This window comes from Rana temporaria, chromosome 6 (genome assembly GCF_905171775.1).
Source record: "Rana temporaria chromosome 6, aRanTem1.1, whole genome shotgun sequence".
NCBI classification, from domain to species: Eukaryota; Metazoa; Chordata; class Amphibia; order Anura; family Ranidae; genus Rana; species Rana temporaria.
The window spans coordinates 171,585,963-171,602,628 of NC_053494.1; the positions used below are offsets into that span (position 1 = coordinate 171,585,963).

Sequence of the window (16,666 nt, forward strand, 5' to 3'; positions counted from 1 at the left end):
GAGAATTCCAGTCAATAAATATGCATAAGGGTCTAGTTATACAAAAGCCATTATCTTGTCTAATATGTTTTTTCACCAGCTCTATCTAGTGCCCATAATGCCGTATTTGCCGGAAATACTTCAATAGGGAGTATACCACATTTTGGCCACTAGATGGAGTTGACAATTATGGAAAATAAATGTAGTAGACAAAATATTCGTATTGGCTCTGCAAATGCTTTTGATATTTATTTTTATAAATATACCCCATAATGTCGGGGTGTATGCACATATTGTTTCCTTTTCTGAGCTTCAACAGTTTTTACCTACCAGCTTTGTACACATTTTTCACTTTGTGCTACCATCCCAAATATTTATGGAACATATTTTCTTCCAAATACTACTTTAGAAAATAAAAAAGAGCCACAAATAAGACATTTTTTCATTTGGCATTTTATCTAAATGATATTTTTGTCTGGCTTTCCTTTTTAAAAGTCTGGATGTACACAGCCCTTAAACAAAATAATTAAACACAAGAAAACTCAATGTGTCTCCTAGGTGCAGGTTTAAAGGCAATATGTATGTATGATAACAGAAAATAGTTTTAATTAAAACTTACCCCTGCCTGGAGTAAACTCAAATCGTATATCATTGAGTTCCTTTCTGGAATTTCTGCAAAACAGATCAGAGACACATTTAAAATCTAATGAGGCAAAGTATATTAAAACCCAGAATGCTTAGCAGTTTAGAGGATTTGCAGTCAGAAAAGTAAGCAGTTTCCTCCCTTATGGCATGCCTTTGTGCACCTTTAATTTGTCAAATACCATATAAAGCTCCGAGACGGTTCAGGGATATTAACAGCCAAAGGTTTATGGAACAAACGGAAAGCTCATTTTTTCGAGCGACGCTGTTATTATCTTCTTAATTAACAAAAAGCAAAAGACTGCTTGCAAGTTACATTTTTATTTCACTGGAGAAGCACCGAGGTGCACTCGGTCAAAATGCTCTTCTCGGAAAGAGCAGAGTAGGCCATTCTAATTAAGATAATTTTACTGCACAATACTACTTTAGAGCTACAAATTTGTATACGTTTTAAAAAAAATATATTGTTCTCGATGTAATACTTCCCTTGCAAGCTAAGAACCCTCTTTAAAGAATTTAACTTATTGAATGAAATTGATTTGAAAGCATAGTACAAAATACATCTGTTTTAGACAGCTTTGAAGACACCCGTTTTGATTTTCTAAAGGCAAATAGGGTGTTCACTAAGCAAGGGAATTTTTCCAGGGGCTTAGTTAATGTGGTAAAATTTCACTTTGCAAAGAATACTAAATTAGGTGCTAGGAAAAAAATTGCATTTCTGCTCGCACATGATTGGATGATGGAAGTCTGCTGAGCGTCACCACATTTACTAAGCTCTGGAGAAAATTCCCTTGTAAAGTGAAAAGTCTATTTGCCTTTAGTAAATCAAACCCAACTGTTTATACAGTATATAAAGCAGCAAGAGTGGACATACTTGTCCCGCTGCATGCGGGCAGAATTAAATATTAGGACCCTACTCTTTCCTAGTTCCTGTTTTTCATAATATTTATTAAAAATTGGTATGACGGCATGGCTCTGTTTTCAGGTATTATAATATATGTTGTGCAGTAGCCTCAAAGCTGGGACATGACGTGCTGATATTGATTCTGAGCCTTCATTGATTGCTATTCTTATTGGTTAGTTGTGTTTTAGTCTAGTGAGGCTACGATGATGCTAACCATTGCTGATGACTACTGTACTAAGCCATGTGTCATTCTTTTTTTAAACTGGATGATGTAAGTACTTAATAAAACATTTTAATGACAAAAAATAAAAATATGAGTACCTGCCATATTACCAAAGGGTGTAGAAGAATCCATATGAGATGGTGAGTATAAAGGCCCCTCCTTTACCCTTCCAGTATTCCAGGACCCCCTACAGATAGACCAAACCATCCTAAGGATGTTTTGGCTAAGACACATTGGGGTTAAATTACTAAAACTGGAGAGTGCAAAATCTAAGGGTGCTGAATAATAAACGGTGAGACTAAAGGCAGGGCACATCAAAATGGGGCTGCACTTGAAGGAATCAAATACATGATATGCCCTGTAAATGGGCAGAAACTTTGGCTAGATGGCACCATGGCAGGAAGACATGCAAATTAGCAGCTAAATGGTGTCTAAAGAATAGAGCAGAAAGTCGGGAAATGGGGGTGGAAATTAGATTGGGTTCAGTCTAGACTTTAGGGAGAATTTACCGAAAATCGTGAGAATGTTCTCAAATCCATGCATGATCAGAAAACAAATAGCTAAACTTCTAGTACAACTTGACAAAAACAATTTATTATATTCTTTACGGATACATAATACTGGGCCAAACATGGCATGGCCGCTAAATAGGAAAATTATACAACATATCCTGATACACACTTCTTTAACTACTGTACGTTAGGCACCCAGCATGTCCTGGCTATTAGACTCATAATGAAAGTCTTTATCTGTTTTCAGATGCTAAACTCCATGTGCACAAGTGCTAATAGCAAGCTGCTTTACACAACTAACATTTTAAGGTTTAAACATTTGGAACACCTATGATAGGGTAAACTTTTGTTAAAAAAGTAAAGTAAAAGTAAAAAAATACATCAAGAATAACTATTTTAAATGTATACTGTATTAATAGTTATAGTCTGAAAAGCTCCAAGTTCCATCCAAATATTTACAAGTCTCCTTGTAAAGTAACAAACCTAGAAATTGCTACACAACTGATAAGAGGCCCAGATATAACTTCATTTAATTTAAAGTCGGGGGGAAAATCCAAAAAGTATCCAATGCATTTTGGGGGTTCAAGAACACCTCCTTCATCAGGGTTTGATTGACAACAATTTGAAAAAATTGGAAGTGAACTGAACCTTAAGTGTTTTATTTTACAAAACCAGGTGCTAACAAATGCTTGCAATCACACAGGAAAAAAATAACACTATAGATCCAGTTTCATTCTACTCTATTCACATTGTTCTCAATCAAGCCCTGATGGGAGGGGTGGGGGTGTTCTTAGGCCCCCGAAACCCAACGATTCCTTTTTAAATTGTTCCCCTGACTTTTATTGGAATAAGCTCCTAATAATTTCAATTTTTGTTTCATCTTGTAAAGAGGATAGTTGCATAGATCAGAATCATATACAAAGTGCCTGCATTACTTCTTGGAAATGGTGTGAAGAGATTCAAAGTTTGGATGCAAACGTTTAGTTACAGCAGATCTAACACCAGATATATGTTCGGTTTTAATGTTACATGCATGGCAAAGCATTGTATAAATTTAACAGTTGCAGGTGGCAGTCCCTCTGAAGCCTTTCAGCCTGTATTCTCCCTGTATAAAATATATCAGATTATTCTCTGCTTTCCTAGCAACCTAATTACCAGGGCACTATACAGATAGAAATGACCCTGCAAATGTGTCCTCCTGCTTAAAGCAAACAAATTAGGCCATTCTGCCAAGATGCTCTTCTTAGGCAGCCCATACATTATGTATTGTTTAGAAAATGCCTCGACATTAAATGTGTGGATGGGGGAATCCCTCCTGCTGTGGTATTGTATTCTGACAGCAGGGAGTCTTCCCCTCTGTCAGAACACAATGATCAGTGTTGTCGGCTATAGCTGGTGGCACTGATCGTTTGGGAAAAACCCAACAAGCTGGTTGTACACAAGGCGATCGATCGATAGATAGATGGCAGGAGACAGGAGAGGATCCGGGAAACAAGCTGTGGTCAGGCAGACAAGCACAAATGGAAAATTAGGTCAGGTCGATGCACAGGAAGTAGGACATTTAATACATAAGCCACTTGGCAAACAGGAGCTCAGAGAACTAGGAAGTCGCTTAGGCAACGCAGGCTGCGCTGACCATGTTTTATATAGGAAAGCAATGCGAAACACCCATGCGATTCTGTTGTGGACTAAAAAAAGCGCCCTGTGCGTGTTTGGTCCAAATGAGATGCAATTTCAGCCATACAGTTTGTATGGCTGAAATCGAATCGCACAGATATTGCATGTGATCTGAACAGCAGTGCTGCGCGAATCACTTGCGATGTCGCACAGGTAATATAGGAATTTTGCATCTGTGATCAGGTGACCTCAGACACACACACTTCAATATAACAATAATAAGAAGATCACTCAAGCTTGGACTAAATACATCTCCCCTGATAACTTGTCTATGTATATTCTGATGGCTGTTCACTGCAGCATTTCATCATGACATTGAACTCTGTCTCACCTCGTGTTTTCAAAACATTTAATCAAAACACAGGAGAAAATTCTGTGATAGCTAGGAGGGAGAGGGGAGGGGAGGGTGATTTGAATTGTGCACTGTTTACAAAAACTGTGCATGTTCTGCAGGCTAGTGCATGAGATATGTAAATAACCTGTCACTCAAAGCATGGGGGCGGAACGGACTTTGCTTTTTATAGGAAAGTCAGTTTTATTCCACTGAACAATAAAACGAGGATTGCTCAGCACTGGATTGACTCTGTGTGGCAAGACTGGGCACAGATGATAGGAAATATTATTCTCTACATTGTGACATCAAAAAGAAAAAAAAATGGGGTTTACATCCACTTTAAGTAATGTAATATATAGCAGCTTGCCAGTCGTTTAATGTACAGTAGTCTCTACATTACATTTCATTTTTTAGACTTATAACATTTTAAGCAGGTACATAAAACCTGTTGATCTTGCAATATCATCACTGTCAGTGGGTTAAAAGTATTCTTATCTTTCTTGTAGTCACATCAATCTACCATGTAATAGAGATGAACAAATACACTTTTGAGGTGTAGCCTCTGTGACTCCCTCTATTAATACAGTGTAGAAATAAGTGTAGACATTAAGGGACAGGAATTGTGTTATCTGCAGGATCACCGGGTGAAAATAAAGGAAAAAAAGACAGAAAAAGAAAAAGACATTCAGCCACCACATTTAGGGACTGGTAAGCCGCAATGTATTTCAATTTTGTTTTTGTGTTTAGGTACACTTTAAAAATAGTGTATCTATACATTTGCAAACACATGTGAAGTGACATATTTTTGTAAATGTAGAGTGTGCTTGTTAAGGATGAGCTCAGGCGTGTTCGTAAAGCCCACATGCAGAGCTCGCCAGGAAGTCAGCACTGCACTGTGCTAATAACAGGCAGTGAGACATTGTCCTGATGAGCAGGCTGCAGAGATCAGGAAATGTCTCATTGCCTGTGATTACCGCAGAGCAGTGCCAACTTCCTGGTTGACTCTAAACAAGGGCTTTGCGAACACGCAGGAGCTCATCCTTAGTGCTGGTGATTTTGGAGGATCGACCTACCCATGTGTACCTATACCAGGGGAAGTACAACTGGGGGAATCAATGGTGGAGAAGGATCTGGATGTTCTGGTAGAAACCAATGGAAAAAGTGGCACACTGAGCAAGGGGATGGAGAACCAGTGTTGGTAAAAAAAAAAGCTCAGGTAACTGCAAACAGTCCTTCAAAAAAGATTAATCCTTGTTGATCAAAAAGAAACAGTCCACAAAAAAGGCCAATCCTATGCCTACACAGAGGCTGCCAGCAGAAAAGAGGAGAACTGACTCTATGACCCCAAAAAGAAGAAAGCAGCGCCTTCTAAGTATAGTATATAGGTAATATGTTCAATCATATGTTAAAAGTGTTGAATAAGGCATCTGAATGTTGTGTCCTGCTCTATCATCCGTTCAGTCACGCTTTGGGTCTGTGTGCAAGATGACAAAGAGGCGTGGCTGCGCCAGTGAATCATGTTGCTCCCCAGCATGTATAAGTACATTAGTGGTCCATATAGTGAACTTGGTGTATAGTTAAGGGCATCAAGGGTACAGGGGGGGGGCACACTTTACGTATTGAGGAAAAGAGATTTAATCTCCAAATACAGAAGAGCTTCTTTACAGTAAGAGCTGTGAAAATGTGAAATAGACTCTCTCAAGAGCTGGTTCTGGCAAACTCCAGGTAATATCCGATTGCTCATACCTCCCCTCTCCTTACCATCCCCCTTCTTTCCCTACATCTTTCCTTTTTATCCTCCTCTCTCACCCACTCCCTTCCTTTCCTACAATCTACACACACTTGTCCCATGCATTCTCCATGCAAGAGGAATTCCTGCATGAGCGTAAGCTTTCCACCTTGGACTACCCTGCTAAGCACCAATAGTCATGGACAGCTGTAATGACATCTAATTTATTATTTGTCTCTTATATTACATACTTTACACTTCATTTATTTTGTCTCGATCCTGTGAAATTGTATGCTTATAATTGTATGTTTTCATCAATTGTTTAATAATTCAGAAACCCTAAAAAAAAATTGTGAAATAAAACTATCAACCAAGTGGTCATTTTAACTTTAGTACATTGGCTTTTGATTTTGCTCAAAAGCATTAGCAGATTATGACTTGATTTACTTGTTCCTTAGAGTGATATGTTACGGGTTACAGCACATTTACATGGGGAAGCATAAGCCAGTTTACTAAAACGGTAACTTACAGATTAAGTGTCATTAAACTTGGTAAACCACAAACGCATAACTACAACAAATAACAGATATGAGTAAAAGTGACAGATGAGAGCAAGTCTGCATGGATGATTCACAAATAGCTGTGTGCAGTTTGTGCATGAAACAAATATGATCGCTAATTTATTGTGTTGGATTCTCAGAATTAATAAATCTAGCTCAACTGCTTCTTGCCACATTTTGCTTTTGACTTAATTGCCAATGCATAAGGCAATTTGTTTAGAAGAAACTGAAGAAAAATAGCTGCTGTCTTGCCATTCATCTTCAGCATTGTTCAGGTGATGAGTGGCTCATTTATCTCGCCGTTTCGGAACACCTGCGTGCGTTTCTTATGACGACTGTAATTCCCAATGAGCTGTGCACTTTTCCGCTCTCCAAAATGAAGCATTTATGTTTCACTACAAAGTTAAACACTAATCTGTCTTGCTTGCGCTCTTCCGTTTCCCACAGTCACTCTGCCACCCTTATGGTAATGATGGTGCTCAGCCAGTTCAAGTATCAGCAGTGTTCTCTCTATGCTTGGTGCTCATGAAACGGAACAATCCATAGTAGAGTCTAATGAAAACTCCCAACTCCGATGCTGCACCAGGATGCGTTCATCGATTGTTGTCAGGCAGCAAACTAAGCAATTGGAAAACGAATGTCGCTATGTACTTGAAAGGTGAATCCCAAGTAGCTATATTAGTAATTTTACCATTTTACATAAAATATGTTCTTCACCATTTCTCAACATACAGCAACACTGCGAGTGGATCTATTTTATACTTGTATTTTATACTTGTAACTTAATAAAGCTATTTTTCAATATAATATACCGTGGCTAACCCTCCCTATTGCTTCTCCCTGGGAATCCCTTTGCTCCACCACCATCAGTTTTTTCTAACTTCAGCTTGTTCACTTAAGCTTTGGCAGTAAAACCTGGAATTTGATTGGTTTCTATGCTGGGCTGCACCAGAAGTTATTGAGCTCTGGTCCACTCACTTTGCCTAGGTTGAGATGCTGCAGTGATTGGACTGCGACATTGTCACATTGTTCTTCCAAAGGCTTCCCGAGAACCACCCTCACCAGGTGACATTACCTTGCCATATTACATTTTACTGTTATCATCTTGAACTGAGGAATTTTCCAATTTAAGCCACAAATTGTATTTTATTGGGTGAAATAAATTTTACATTTACGGTATATAAAAGAGGTGACTCCCACCTTTTCTTTGACACCATATTCTGGGCACCTCTGTCAATCAGACAATCAATGGGTTTTATCACAAACTCCTTTACTCAATTCCTTACACCTGCCTGAAAACCCCACTGAGCACCCAGGATGCAAACCCCCAAGGCATGGAGAGCGACTACCTCAATCCTGCAAGGACTCTCCACCCATTCACTTGGAAGGTGGTGTGTTTTCCACCCTATTGGGTGATCACAGCCTAAACAGTTGTAAGTCATTATATATCTCTTTCTTTTCCACTGTGGAACCACTTTTCTAGATATGTACCTTCTATTAAGCATCCTGGTTTCATTATAAATTCACTCCTGCCTCCTCCCCCTCCCCCCTTTTTTTTGGTGGATGCTGAGCTATACCGGAGGTCTCTGGTCAGCTTTTTAGGGCGGGATCCTTCGTACCCCGTGTGATCAGCACACCTTAGATGCTATGTCATGTTGTAGCAAGTCCCAAGGTGAGAGACAGCAGCAGGGGCTGATCTAGGCCTTACTATTGCTTGTCAACATTCCATTAAGATCTTCACTTTGCAGACCCTGGGAGCTGCAGATTTTCTTAAAAAAAAGACACCCAGCCTGGAACCAACAATTTTCTTTCATGCATGCTTCCTGAATTGAATGTATTTTTCTGCCAGTAAATACCTTATACAGACCACTTTCTCTTTCTTGTCTGGTAATTAGCCTAGGCTAATGACATAGTGCACAGCTCTCTCTCACTCGTGTAAGAGCTTGCCAGCGGGGGGGGGTGAATCATAGGAGGGCCAATGAGAGCTGCAGAGTTGGAGGGAGCTGGATGACGGAGGAGACTGCAAAAAATAATCTGTATTCACCCAGAGGAGAAACATGCAGGCAAGCAGAGGTGTGGGTGTGTCTGTCTACAGTATAAGATATAATAAAATATCTACAAAAATGTGAGGTGTGTACTCACTTTTGTGAGATACTGTATGTGTCTGTATGCGTTTGTGTGTCTGTTTAAATCCAGGAAGTGAACAGGTAGCGGCTTCAGCTGCCCACAGTTATAATTGATGCAGCCAGACTTAGTGGAGGGAGATTTCTGCAGCATATTTGGCAAGTACAGAATCACAGTATATATAAAATAATATACAAAGTGGTTGGAGGGAAGCTTAAGAATGGCAAAGATGTTTTTATTACAAATTAAGTGAGCAGACTGCAGTTCCTCTTTAAGTGGCCAACCTGCCCTCATTTGAGGACCGAAGTATACCCCTTTGATCTATTCTAAAAGAACCAAATGATAAATGATAAATGTTTATTATTATTATTATTATAAACTGTGCCTGTTGCCTTTTTTTTTCTGACGGCTCTGCACTTGTTACATGAATCGTGGAAATGCCGGATTAAGATCATGAAGGGGGTTTAACAGAGATCGTAATTTTTTAACGATTAATCGTACAGCTCTAGCATTAATACACCACAACAATGTGATAAGTGGCTACGATCAATTGAATTCTAACCAGTTAATAAAGGGAACTACAGTCTGCACCCAGTTTTCTTTGTAGAAACAGTCAGCCTTTATTATCACAGCCATTCTTATGGATTTCCTTATTAAAGTTCTGTTCTGGTCAGTACTATCACCTTTTTCCACAATACAATCCCTGACAGATGGCTCTTATGAATGCCTCTGCCCTCGGCTATTATCGGAGGACTGTGACAAATTCCTCCACTGGCCTGCTACATCCTACTGAAATGTACTGAATCATAATGAAATGAGATCTAGACATATAGAAAGCAATTCTTACTCTGGCTGCATAAAAATACAATCACAGAACCATAGATAGAAACTATTTCCACCAGTAACTCATTGGCCTGCAGATCAGATTTTCCAAAAAGGCACAAGAAAGATGCATACATAATAACCAGGGAAAATGTAGCTGTATCTAACTAGGAAACAAATGATGCAGAAGGAGATTTTGCAGTTGTAGTACACAGGGACCTATTTCTCAAACTACAGCATGACGACAGCCTCTCTCCTTGTTCCACTGCAGGTATACAGTAATGATAACGTATACATTACTTTACAGTTTGTAAAAAGTGATTGTGGAGGCCGCTAACTATAGTGATATATACTATAGATAACCTAATTAATTATTACCAATAAAAATACCAGTATACAAAACAAATACACACAGGTGATGATAATACATAAACTGGTGATGCAATATTAACAGCGATCACTAGAAAAATTATGTCCCAATATTAGTGTGGAATCCAATGATGAATCTGTATATCTTGCTTAACCACTTAAGCCCCGGACCATATTGCTGGTCAATGACCGGGCCACTTTTTGCAATTTGACACTGCAGCGCTTTAACTGACAATTGCGCGGTCATGCGACGTGGCTCCCAAACAAAATTAGCGTCCTTTTTTCCCCACACATAGAGCTTTCTTTTGGTGGTATTTGATCACCTCTGCGGTTTTTAGTTTTTGCGCTATAAACAAAAATAGAGCTACAATTTTGAAAAAAAAAAAAATATTTTTTAATTTTTGCTATAATAAATATCCCCCAATAATATATATAAAAAAAACGATTTTTCGTTAAAAAAATGGCAATAAGCGTTTGATTGGTTTGCGCAAAAGTTATAGCGTTTACTAAATAGGGGATAGTTTTATGGCATTTTTATTAAATATTTTTTTCTACTAGTAATGGCGGCGATTATCGATTTTTATCGGTACTGCGACATAATGGCGGACACTTTCTGACACTTAACACATTTTTGGGACCATTGGCTTTTTTTTTAGTGATCAGTGCTATAAAATACATTGATTACTATAAAAAAGCCACTGGCAGGGAAGGGGTTAACACTAGGGGGCGAGGAAGGGGTTAATTATGTTCCCTAGGTGTTCTAACTGAAGGGGGGGGGACTGACTTGGGGAAATGACTGATCGCTCTTCATACATTGTATGAACAGACAATCAGGCAATTCTCCCCCTGACAGGAGCGGGAGCGCGCGCACCCACCCCTATTGGCTGAACGGCGAGATGACGTATACCTACATGATCTCACCCAGCAGAGCCGACCGGCTGGTCGGCAAGCAATATCTGTGGTAAGCGCATCTTATATCTGAGCACTTTTGGGTGAAGACAGAGTTTTTGAATGTATGGTGGAGGATCACTAACATCACCTTAAGCAAGATATACAGATTCATCATTGGATTCCACACTAATATTGGGACTTAATTTTTCTAGTGATCACTGTTAATATTGCATCACCAGTTTATGTATCATCATCATCTGTGTGTATTTGTTTTGTATACTGGTATTTTTATTGGTAACAATTAATTAATTAGGTTATCTATAGTATATATCACTATAGTTATCTCCCTCCACAATCACTTTTTACAATATATGGATTACACCTAATCCAGAGGAGCAGCTTAGACATTATTTTTATATTTTGTATATTGGCGCTGATTCTACACATTTTACATTACTTTACAGTTACCCAATGAACATGATTTTACCACAATAAAGGTACATTACAAAAAACAGAGCAAATCCACCTCAAAAGACAATCCATGGACATAGATGTAATGTGCTTTCGTCAGTATTGATTGTAAGCCACGTACGCTATATGTATCATGGCCTGACTGTAGGATATGATCATTATACCGTTCTATGTACATTGTTCTGTGAACATTACACCTTAAATGGCCTCTTGTAAAACATTTCAAAGGTGGTACGTTAAAGGGGTTGTAAAGGTAGCATTTTTTTTCCCTAAATAGCTCCCTTTACCTTAGTGCAGTCCTCCTTCACTTACCTCATCCTTCAAATTTGCTTTTAAATGTCCTTATTTCTTCTGAGAAATCCTCACTTCCCGTTCTTCTGTCTGTAACTCCACACAGTAATGCAAGGCTTTCTCCCTGGTGTGAAGTATCGTGCTCGCCACCTCTCGGACTACAGGGGAGTCAGGATGCCCATTAACACACAGCTCCTTTCTCTATCTGCAATGTAGAGAGCATCCTGACTCTCCTGTAGTCCAAAGGAGGGGGCGAGCACGACACTCCACACCAGGGAGAAAGCCTTGCATTACTGTGTGGAGTTACAGACAGAAGAACAGGAAGTGAGGATTTCTCAGAAGAAATTAGGACATTTAAAAGCAAAATTGAAGGATGAGGTAAGTGAAGGAGGGCTGCACTAAGGTAAAGGAAGCTATTTAGGAAAAAAAAATGCACTTTTACAACCCCTTTAAGGTAAGTGTGAATAAATGCCAGACACCTAGATAAGTAATACTTTTGGAAACGTTCAATATTTACTTTGGGTTATAGAAGATTTGCATTAATAGCTTTAAGGCCTCATGCACACTGGACGTTAAAATAACGTTATAAAAACGCCAGTAGCTTTGCAGTGAGTTTTTCAACTTTTTCAACACAATCATTTTTTGGGTTGTAAAAAACAAAGTTTTTCAGGCTCTAGAAAAAACAAAGTTTTTTCCAACTTGATCATTAAAACGGCCTTGCCTACACACGATCGTGAAAAAAAAACGCTCTAGCAAAGCGCGGTGACCTACAACACGTACGACGGCACTATAAAGGGGAAGTTCCATTCGCCTTTGGGCTGCTTTAGCTGATTTTGTGTTAGTAAAAGACGATTCGCGTTTTTTTGTCTGTTACAGCGTGATGAATATGCTTACTCCATTACGAACGGTAGTTTTACCAGAACGAGCGCTCCCGTCTCATAACTTTCTTCTGAGCATGCGCGGGTTTTTTCACGTTGTTAAAGCCCACACACGACCATTTTTTACAACCCGAAAAACGACAACGTTAAAAACGTTGTGAAAAAATGGGGCATGTTCGAAAAAAAAATTGGTCGTTTTTCAGAACCCGAAAAATGCTCTGAAGCCCACACATGATCGTTTTTAACCACTTGACCACTGGGCACTTAAACCCCCTTAATAATCAGACCAATTTTCATTTTGGGTATTGCAGAGTACTGCGCAGGGGGTATTGCAGAGTATGGGTATTGTGCAGGGGTATTGCAGAGTATTGTGCGGGGGTATTGCAGAGTATTGTGCGGGGGTATTGCAGAGTATTGTGCGGGGGTATTGCAGAGTATTGCGCAGGGGGTATTGCAGAGTAATACGCAGGGGGTATTGCAGAGTACTGCGCAGGGGGTATTGCAGAGTACTGCACAGGGGGTATTGCAGAGTATTGCGCAGGGGGTATTGCAGAGTATTGCGCAGGGGCATTGCAGAGTATTGCGCAGGGTATTGCAGGGATGGCTGAGCAGGGATGGCTGGATCTGTGACTGCAATAGTCACAGATCCAGCCCACAGCGCTGCTGACACCCTCTCTCCTCTCACACTGTACCGATCGGTACAGAGAGAGGAGGGAGGAACCGGCGTCATCAAATGACGCCGGTTTCTTTACATGTGATCGCTCCGTCATTGGACAGAGCGATCACGTGGTAAACAACCGCTATTAGCGACAATTTACCACGATCCGTGATGCGCCTGGTCCTCTGGACCCGGCGGTCACGGGCGTTCCCGTGTTGCAAAATATTACAGACATTCCCGTGATGCAAAATATCATTTATAAATAAATTACCATTTATTTCCTCACTTCCCATCCCTTTAAAAACCCGGACAGCGTTTGGCAGCAGGAAAGGGAAACATGGACAGCAATAAAAACAAGTTCCAATGCTTCTCTGCTCTACAAAAAAAAAATCTTTTAAGTGTCCCTGTTTTGGGAGCATTCCCTTTACAAAAAAAGGTGTGGGGGGAAATCTCCCCCACCAATAAAAACCAGATAGAGGCTGATGGTATTTTCAGCCCATAAACTAGCCAGCCACCACACCTTCAGAACAGTATCCACCACCCCAGCAAGGAATTTACTGAACACTGCAAATATGATCAACTGAAACATAAGTGTGTTTAGCTGACGCACAACTTTCTTTAAAATAAGTTGCCACCTTAAGGTAAATTAACCATAATACTTTTTTTGCTTGCCATAGCAGTAATACTTTTTAGCAGTGTTAACCTCTGTTTTATTATCTCGCTTTTTTAAAATGTAAAATACTGATTTATGCAATACTATGTAAGCCTTTTTTGATTAAAAAAAAATTGAAAATATGTATATGTATATATTAAGTTCTCTCACCCAGGGCTGGATTCCATGTGCCCCATCCACTTCTCTCTTATTTTTAATCATGAAGTTAGTTTCTCATTTCCTTCTCTAATAAAACTTTATTTGTGGTTTTAAATGCCATTTTCTATTCGAAGCTGAATTAAGGCTAAGCTTGGGTGCGCAATTAATTGCAATGGCATTTTCTGTTTTCGGCGAACAGTTCAATCTAGATGAAAACCACATAACAGGCAGATATGTAATATAGGCCCATTACTCTTCTCTTCCCCGACAAAGATGTAGAAACAAGCTCATATTTTAGTGCACCGGGGCATGAAAGTCTAGCACTGGGAAATCTAAATCTAACAGCCAAATGTACTTAGTCACCGCTCAAGAACCATTATCACTATCAAAATGGAAAGACAAATGGACTTTGTTGAAAGGATCGACCCATTTCCAAGCTAAAAACAAAGTCATTTGAAATATGCTTGCAAAACATTACCAGTTAGCAATTAGCCCATACATCTAATAAACAGCTTTCACTGAGTTCCTTGCAAAGCTTTTCAGGCCCCCTGGTACAGAATAAATGAGTACAGTATGTGCCGAACTCAACATACCTGCTCTGAAGCCACAGGCTACCATTTCAACTGGAAGGGTTCACTTCAAACAAATAAATTAACACTGAAATCGAGCCACTGTAATATTTTGTTAAAGAACCCCAGTATTATTGAAATTGATATTTAATTTGATTAATTCAGTTCTGTTACAACTCAAGTAAAGGAAAAGAAAAACATTCAATGTATGTAAAGTGTCTGATTTTGAGTTGGTATGGGTTTTTTACATTCCCTGCACAGTGGTGCTCTCTGGGAAGAGATATGCAGCACCTAGGGGGCAATCGGGTTTGCTACTATGCACATGTGATGACAAACATTACTGACAGGGGAGAGAAAATAATGAGTATAGGGGTGAGCTTAACAGTTATGCTGCTGTGTTGTGGATGTCCAGTCACAGGCCAGAAGCAGGGAAGTGGCATATCGGAATTGCATAACTGCAGTGGAAAAAAGTCAGGGCACCATGCTAACTGTGTCTGGAAGGGCTATATAAAACTTAGGTTTGAACAGATAGATATCAAATCCTTTGGCAGGTAAAATTACTCATATAATTGTTTCAATAATGTACTAAGCTGTTGCTCTGAAGCTCAGCTTTAAAACAAGAATCAGATGGAAATATCATGCAGCACACAAGAAAGTTCTTGTGCAATGTCAAACACTTCAATCGGTATTCAAATGAAAAAATAAGCAAAAGGATCAAGCATTCCACCACTGACAGTTTAGATCATGTAATGGTGATGATACAAAACTTTATTTGGTAAACTGTATTATCCTGGGTTTTTTTCTGCAATTGAAAGCTGGTTGTAAAAACTTTGGTCCATATTTTTTTGATCTCCTTCAAACCTTGTTTCATGCTATTATTCCAAAGAACCTGGGGATCCCACTCTTACACAATTCAGTTTCAGGTCTCTCCAACATTAACTTGCTACTTTCTCTTTTATAGCAGCCAAACAAGTTTAAGGAAAAGTCCTGCCTGAGCATTCGGCAGGGCTTCTCCTATGGGTCACAGGAGTGCAATTTGTTTTGCACTCCTGAGACTCATTTTCAGCAGAGAGCGGTCTGATGTCCGCTCTCTGCTGACATCACCAAATCAGTCTAGGCACCGCGTCATCCCGACTTTGGAAGTCTGGATCCGCCAGGTGCCTGGACTGATAGGCATTTTAGTCTCTCAGTGAGCTGCTGAGAGGCTGAGACGGCCGCTCCCTGCCCTTCCACAACTCAGTGCTCCAGTGAGCATGGAGGAGCAGAGCAGGAGAGAGAACCGGGCCATTGGCAGTGTTTGGTGGCTCGGTTCTCAGTGAAGAGGCGGCGGGGAACAGTTGAAGCATCAAACTGATGCTGCATCCACCTAGATAATTATGATTATGGGATGAAAAAAAAAATCCCATACTTCTCTTAAAGTCAAAGCTTGGAAGAAAAGCACAGTTGAACCGCTGTAAGTTAAAACACACATGAATTCCTTTTTTGTTTAAGCTCTTCATCATCTTTACTGACTCACAACCAAAACTTCTTAAGGTTTGGGAGCCCTGGCTGAGTTATGTACTCCGTTCCTAAATTTGCCTAGCCTTTTTTTACCCTCCTTTACATTCCATGTACTGGGCGATGTGGGTGTCGTGTTCTCTTTCTCTGATCCCACTCTTTTCTCTGCTATTTTGCCAATTCTTTACCCCTCCTGGTGTCTTTAATTTCTGTGCCATGTCTACGTGATCCACAGTCCTTGGCAACTTTCACTTTCCAATTTAATGTCCAAACCTTCACATTGATAGCTGCATGCAGCCCCTTGGCTTGGGCTACTTACTTCAACTTTATAAAACATTTTTAGTACTTTTTGTTCACCCACACCTGCTCCCCTCTCTATGCTGTGCAATGGGTGATATCAGATCCCCATCCTCTGCCCTTCTGAAAAGTAAAGCATTTGATCTGTGTGGTTTAGAATGCTGTAGAGAAGATCGGGCCGCAGATAAACAGGCACAACTTACATTTGTTTTATCTCTGTGTATCACCTGGGGCTAATCACTTCAGTGGGTATATGCAAGGTTTTACAACCACAGAGAATCTTAACTGTGGTGGGCCCAAAAGGGTGAACAGAGATAAAGCAAGGTGCTATTTTTCCCCTTTACTGAATTACTATGCCTTGTTCTGCACTGTGAGTTTGTGTGGAAGTAGCCATCTTGGTAGAGGAAAAGGGCATTGCTTTCTCCAGT

At 39.8% G+C, this 16,666-nt stretch overlaps 1 protein-coding gene across 1 annotated transcript in view; it reads right to left on the bottom strand.

Annotated features, from left to right (window-relative positions):
• Positions 1-16,666, bottom strand: part of STK39 (serine/threonine kinase 39) — a 446,908-nt gene that overhangs the window by 122,408 nt on the left and 307,834 nt on the right. The window contains exon 15 of the mRNA XM_040357812.1: positions 599-651. Within this exon, the coding sequence (XP_040213746.1) occupies positions 599-651 (53 nt within the window). The remainder of the gene's footprint in view (positions 1-598; positions 652-16,666) is intronic.